General features: G+C 43.2%; 1 protein-coding gene across 1 annotated transcript in view; it reads right to left on the bottom strand.

The window, feature by feature from the left end:
• LOC122557605 (src substrate cortactin-like) overlaps positions 1 to 5,840 on the bottom strand; it is a 21,255-nt gene extending 15,415 nt beyond the window's left edge. The window contains exon 1 of the mRNA XM_043705323.1: positions 5,756 to 5,840. Within this exon, the coding sequence (XP_043561258.1) occupies positions 5,756 to 5,839 (84 nt within the window). The 5' untranslated portion in view covers position 5,840. The remainder of the gene's footprint in view (positions 1 to 5,755) is intronic.
• Positions 5,841 to 7,622: the final 1,782 nt, after the last annotated feature.

Below are 7,622 nucleotides of genomic sequence, written 5' to 3'. Positions count from 1 at the left end.
GCCCCCACCCCCACTCCGGCCTATCACCCTCACCTTAACCTCCTTCCACCTATCGCATTTCCAACACCCTCCCCCAAGTCCCTCCTCCCTACCTTTTATCTTAGCCTGCTGGACACACTTTCCTCATTCCTGAAGAAGGGCTCATGCCCGAAACATTGATTCTCCTGCTCCTTGGATGCTGCCTGACCTGCTGCACTTTTCCAACAACACATTTACAGCTCTAGTCTTTCTGCAGCCTCCCCACTTCCTCAACACCTACCTGGCCTTCCACCTCCTTTGTGCCATCTGCAAACTTAGCAACAGTGTCCTCAGTTCCTTCGTCCAGATCATTAAAGTATAACATGAATAGTTGTGGTTCCACCACTGACCTCTGCAGGATTCCACTAGTCACCAGCTGCCATCCTGAAAAAGACCCCTTAATCCCACTCTCTGCCTTCTGCCAGTCAGCCAATCCTCTATCCAGGCCAGTACCTTGGCCCCAACACCATGGGCTCCTATCTTATTTAGCAGCCTCCTGTGCAGGTCCTTGTCAAAGGCTTCCTCTCCTTTGTCTAACTTGTTCGTTACCTCCTCAAAGAATTCTAACAGGCATGACTTCCCCTTGATGAACCAATGCTGACGCAGCCTTAGTGTGCCATGCACTTCCAAGTGCTCCATAATCTCATACTTAATAATGGACTGTAAAATTTGACCAATAACAGAGGTCAGGCTAACTGGCCTATTGTTTTCCATCTTCTGCTTCTCTCCCTTCCTAAACAGAATGATACTTTTGCCATTTTCCAGTCCTCTGGGACCTTCCAGTGATTCTTGTATGTTTCAGAAAGTCAGTTTTCATTCTTCTATATTTCAATGAACAAAGACCCAATCTACTCAACCTCTCCTCATCAGACAGTCTGTCCATGCCTGCGATCAGCAGAGTGAACCTTCTCTGGAATGCCTCCCATACCTATCTACCATTCCTTCGATAAAAACGCTTAAAGCTGTTCACAGTATTCCAGGTGTATAGCTTTAGCAAAATCTCTGTATTTTTATACTCCATTCCCTTTGAAATAAAGGCCAACATTCCAATTCCCTTCCTTATCAACCACTGAACTTGGGTGCTAACATTCTGGAATTTATTTACAAGGATTCCTAAATCGCTCGGTTTTAGAGCTCTCTGCAGCCTTGCTCCATTTAAATAATATTCAGCCCCTCTACGCTTTCTGACAAAGTGCATAACTTCACATTTTCCTACATTTTATTCCATCTGCCAAGTCTTTCCCCACTCCCGTAACCTGTCTGTATCCCTCTGCAGACTCTATCATCCTCAGCACTTGCCTTCCCACTTTCTTTGTATTATTACAAACTTGCCAATAGTACATTCACTTTATTTCATTCAAGTCATTAGTATATATTGCAAATAATTGTGGTCCCAGCACTAATCCCGGTGACACTCAACTAGTTGCACATTGCCAGCTGGAAAACGTCCCCATTCTCCTACCGCTCTGTCTTCCAATCATTAGCCAATCCTCTATCCATGCTGACATTGTACCGTCAATACCATGGGCACCTATTTTGTTGAGCAGCCTAATTTGTTATACTTTACCAAACACTGTTCATTACTTCCTCAAAGAATTCTAACCAATTTGTCAGACAGGATTTCCCCTTCATGAAGTCACACTAACTCTGTTTGATTATGTTATGTATTTTTAAATACTCAGCTATTATATCCTTTAAAAAGACTCTAACATTCTCCCAAGAACAGATGTTAAATTAACTGGCCTATACTTACTGTTAAAAACCTGAACAGCTGCGGATGCTGTAAATCAGAAACAAAAACAGAAATTGTTGGAAAAGTTCAGCAGGTCTGGCAGTATCTGCGGAGAGAAGTCAGAGTTAACATTTCCAGTCCGGTGACCCTTCCTCAGAATTGGTTCTGAAATGTTAACTCCAATTTCTCTTCACAGCTGCCAGACCTGCTGAATTTTTCCAGCAATTCCTGTTGGATATAATTCCTGTTGGGTATAATTCCTGATGCTTTGCCTCCTTCCCTGCTTAAATAAGAATGTATGACATCAGCAGTTTTCTAATTGTCTGGGATTTTTCCAGGATTTAAGAATTCCTGGGAGATTACTACCAGTGCATCCACTATCGCCATAACTACTTCCTTTAATATACAAGGTGCATCCCGTCAGGTCCAGGGGACTTGTTGGTATTCAGCCCAATTAGTTTCCCTTGCACCTTTGTCTCCAGTGATAGTTATCATGTTTATTGCCTCCCCTCCTATAACCCCTTGTATTTGGGGGTGCTATCAGCATCTTATACTGGGAAGAGTGATGGAATTTATTTATTCAATGCCTCTGCTATTTCCTGGTTCTTCATTATTATTTCCTCGACCACATTTGTTAAGGTACTCAATCACTTGGCTTCTCTTTTCCTAATTATATATTTAAAGAAGCTCTTGCTATCTGCCTTGATATTACTTGCAAATTTATCCTCTCCCCTTTTTTTGCCTCATTATCTTTTGGTCATTTGTAAAGTTTTCCCAATCCTCTGGTTTACCACTAAAATTTGCCACATTTTTTTTTTACTTTTAATTTGATGCTGTCCTGAACTTTGTCAGTTAATCAGAGTTGGCTTAAACCCTTCCTGGGATCCTTCTTTCTCACCGGAAAGAGGCTTTGTTGTGAGCCATGAATTATTTTTATAAACATTGTTCCTGAACTGTTTTTGTTGTTAAACTCCTTTCCCAGTCCACTCCTGCCAGCTCTAAACTCATTCCTCTATAATTACATGTATTTCAGGGTAACATAGTAATTCCCGACTTCAGTTCCTCCCTCTCAAACAGAATGCTAAATTTTACCAAGATTTGGAGATGCCGGTGTTGGACTAGGGTGGACAAACTTAAACAAAAAAAATCACACAACACCAGGTTATAGTCCGACAGGTTTAATGTGAAGCACTAGCTTTCGGAGCGACGCTCCTTCATCAGGTGATTGTTTGAGGGACAACCACCTGATAAAGGAGCGACGCTCCAAAAGCTAGTGGGCTTCCAATTAGACCTGTTGGACTATAACCTGGTGTTGTGTGATTTTTAAAATTTTACCATGTTATGGTGACTGTTATCGGGGGCAAACTTTTATTCTGACATCATTTATTAAACCTGCCTCATTACACATCTGGTTAGAGACAAAAAAATCTGCAGATGCTGGAATCCAGAGTAAATAAGTAGGAGGCTGGAAGAGCCCAGCGAGGCAGGCCGCATCTTTACAAATCACAAAATCCAAAATAGTCTGATTCCTGGTTGAAGCCATAATATATTGTTCAAGAAAACTGCCCCAACTCTCTAATCTTCCCTTGTGGTTTCACCTTCCAGTCTGACCCCAAACTACATGAAGGTTAACGTCACCCAAAATCAATGTACAGCCATTGCTACATGCCCTCACTACCTGCTGATTTATTCTCTGTCCCACTGTGTAGCGGTTGTTAGGGAGCCTATACACCAGTCCTACCAGTGTCTCCTTCATTTGTTTGTTCTCTTTCTTACCTCCACCCATTAGGGTCATACATCTTCCAATCCAAGGATATTTGAGGACTTAGTTCTTTGAAGAAGTGACCAAGTTGATAGATGAAGGAAGGGCTGTTGATGTCATATACATGGACTTTAGTCTGGCATTTGATAAGGTTCCCCATTGTACACTAATGGAGAAAGTGAAGTCACATGGTGTGCAGGGTGTTCTAGCTTGGTGGATAAAGAACTGGTTGAGCAACAGGAGACAGTAGTAGTAGTTGAAGGGAGTTTCTCAAAATGGAGAAAGGTGACCAGTGGTGTTCCACAGGGGTCACTGTTGCTTGTGATGTACATAAATGATCTGGAAGAGGGCACTGTTGGTATGATCAGCAAGTTTGCAGATGACAAAGATTGGTGGAGTAGCAGAAAGCATAAGGGACTGTCAGGGAAGACAGGAGGATATAGATAGACTGGAGAGTTGGGCGAAAAAGTGGCAGATGGAGTTCAATCCAGGCAAATATGAGGTGATGCATTTAGGCAAGTCTAATTCTAGAGCGAATCATACTGTAAATGGAACAGCCTTGGGAAAAGTTGATGGGCAGAGAGATCTGGGAGTGCAGGTCCATTGTACCCTGAAGGTTGCTGCACAGGTGGATAGAGTGGTCAAGAAGGTATATGGTATGCTTGTCTTCATTAGATGGGATATTGAGTATAAGAGCTGGCAGGTCATTGGGTGACAGGTTTAGACAGTACATTTGGATTGGCTCAGGCTTGGAGGCTTTTCTTTGTTCTCTTTGTTCTTCTTTGTTCACATCCTTCCTATAGTGTGGGAACCAGAACTGCACACAGTAATCCAGCTTTAGCCTCACCAAAGTCATGCACAGCTTCAATATAATTGCCCTGTTTTTCTAACTGCTCTATTAACCTGTGGATTAGGGATCTATGGACTTACACTCCAAGGCCCCTCTGTTCCTCAGTGTTTCCCAGTGTCCTGTCATTCATTGGATACCCCCATCATCTGGTTTTGTCTTCCAACATGCATCACCTCACATTTCAGGGTGAAATTCCATCAGCCACCGATCTGCCCATCTGACCAATCCACCCATATCCTCCAGCCAATCTTCAGCTCATTCACAAATTTACTTCCCATTTCCCACATATTCTCATCTCCATCATTGATAAACATGATAAACAACAAGGGACCCAACACTGATCCCTGTGGGACACCACTGTACACCGGGCTCCAGTCACACAAACGTGCCCCTCCCACACCTTCTGTCCCCAGTCACTAAGCCAATTATGGATCCACCTTGCCAAGTTGCCCTTGATCCTATGAGCTCTTGCCTTCTTTGCGAATGTCCCTGTCAAAGACCTTGCCGAAATCCATATAAACTACACCAGCTGCACTGCCCTCATCTACACACCTGGTCACCTCTCAAAATTCCATCAAATTTCTGCAACAAAATCACAATGACTATCCTGACCAAACCTCACCTCTTCAAGTGGAGATTAATCCCACGGCTCAGATTTGTCTCCAATAGTTTCCCTCCCACTGGTGAGAGACTCACTGGTCAGTAATTTTGTGGCTTCTCTCTTACTACCTTTCTTGTAAAGTGGATCTGTTATCTGCCCTGCAAGCCCTGGGGCTAGAGCGGAAAGAAACATTTGGATCAGGACTTCAGTGATTTCCTCCATCATCTCCCACAGCATCCTGGAATAAACTTCACCCAGACCTGTGAGGTGTCTCCTCTTGACGCCTGCCAAAACCTCCAATATCCCCTCCCTCCCAATGTCAATCTATCAAAGGGTCTCTCATTCCCTCTTGCTCAATTGTGTACCTACATCCGGTTCTCCGGAGTGAAGGAAGACATAATAATCATTTAACATCCTCCCAATATCTTCCCTTGGTCCCTACCCTTTCCCAAGGTTATCCTCCTCCCTTTACTTATAGAATGCCTTGGGATGCTCCCTAATCTTACCTGCCCTCTCTTTACCTGCGTAAAATTCCCTATTTCTCTTTCTACACTCTCCTGGTGCCTGTTATTTTGGTCCTCTGGACGTGTTACATGTCTCCTGTTTCTTTTATGTCCAGTCCTGAATATTCCTAAATATTCCTGAATAAACCTTCCCAAGTTTCTCAGTATCCAAAGCCAAGCACAGATCAGGAATAATGTCATTGGCTGTGAAGTGCCTCAAGACATCCTGAGGCGTAATCTCAGTGTCAGCTCGTCCTTTTGAAACTGTGAATGAAAACCAAACGCTTACCACAAAGTCAGGGTCCGTGTCCCAGTCATCGCCATCATCTGATGCTGTCACAGAAATAGTCCGACCAGCAGCAGCTTTCCACATCTGGAAAAGACATGAATAGCATTAGCAACCAATCAAAAACCTGTTGCTCAGCGCAACACATTCCAATTGCAAAAGGCAACATGAATCCTACAAGATCTCCACATCAACTCAAGTGAAACACCTTACAGCTTTGACCAGGAGACTACAAACTGCTCTACACTGGGAGAGAAGACAGTACAAACATTCACAGGAGAGAAATAAACTCACATCTAAAGTAAATTGCCAGCAGTTAGTAGTACCACTCCTGAGTATTGTCTAATTTCACAAAGAGAGTCAAAGGAAAGCAGCAATGTAGGCAAGGGCCGCTGTTCGATCACAACCAGAAACAATGTGCTCAATGGTCAGAGAGAAACATTTGGAACCAACCTGAGTCTGAGTCTTTGACCAGGCTCCCATTAAAGTGCAGCACAAATTCAGAAGCAAAATACACTGGGAATCAGAAGCAAGCTGCAACTGTAATAATTATAGTCTCTATTATAGGACAGTCAGAGTCTACACAGAGGAAAGAGGATACTTCACCCTGTCCATTGACGGAGAAATATCTTTTTTACCTACTGGCCACTTTCAGCTCATTCTGATCGCTCTCACTTTCAGATCAGGGTCAAGGTCTCCAGAAAGACATGAATTTGAATCTCAGATGGTTGGTTAAGAATGCAAGATCTGAGCAAAGAAATGCCTCTAGATCCCACCCTTTAGTGATCACTCCAGTAATCTGTGCTCTCAATATGGGAGAACTAGAGGCATCCACAGGCCATTCGGCCCTTCTAGCCTGCTGTACCATTCAACATGGGTATGGCTGATCTTCCACCACAACTCCATTTACTTCTACTCCCTTCGCACCCAGAAATCTCTAGCTGGTCTGTCTGGATCATATTCAATGACTGAAGACCTACAGCTCTCTGGGGTAGAACATTCTAAAGATTCACAACTCTGACAAAGTCCATTTGTCCTCACTTCAGTCTTCAATGGAAACCTCTTTATTCTGAGACTGCCACCATGTATTGCAGAGTTCCAGCCGTGGGAACATTTTCTCAACATTCACCTTTCAAATTTTTTCTGGACGTGTTTCAATGAGATCAATGCTGTTTCTTCGAAGCTCAAAGCAATCTAACCTTAGCCGATCCTTTTGTTTCATCTAGGGATCCATTCTTCAACAGGAATCAGTCTGGCAAATCTTCAGTGCACTCCCTAGAGGGCAAACAGCTCTTCCTTAGAGAAGGAGACAAAAGCTACACACAATACACCAGGTGTGGCCTCCCTGATGCCTTACTCAAGACCTCTTTACTGATACGCCACTCACTTTGTAACAACAGGCAGTATATTTTCTATTCATTAGGTGAGATATAGGCATCACTGGCTGGTGGAACAATTAATGCCCATTTCCTAACCCCCCCCTGGAGGTAGTGGTACTGAGCTGTCATGCTTGACGTGTCAGGATAGCAGTGCTATTAGGAAGGAATTCCAAGATTTTGAACCAGTAATGAAGTGGAAATACAGCTTTTCTTTCACATCGCTTGCTGTATCTGCAAATTAACTTATGACGATTCATGGATACTCAGATTTAGACCATGCAAAAAAAATGCTTATTTTATTTCTCTTACTAAAGTAGCAAACCTCTTACCTCACCCTCCACAACCTATTTGCGCTGTTTATTTTTTGTTCTAAACCTATGTCACCAAACTTGGATCGATTACACCCTGTCTCCTGAATTAAAATCGCTAAAATCAACTGTAAATGGCTGAGATCCGATTCCTGATCCATACAGCATCCTGCTGGTTACAAC

Source organism: Chiloscyllium plagiosum, chromosome 16 (assembly GCF_004010195.1).
Source record: "Chiloscyllium plagiosum isolate BGI_BamShark_2017 chromosome 16, ASM401019v2, whole genome shotgun sequence".
Taxonomy (NCBI): domain Eukaryota; kingdom Metazoa; phylum Chordata; class Chondrichthyes; order Orectolobiformes; family Hemiscylliidae; genus Chiloscyllium; species Chiloscyllium plagiosum.
The sequence above is the reverse complement of the archived record's forward strand: the minus strand, read 5'-3'. Positions and strand labels throughout refer to the sequence as shown.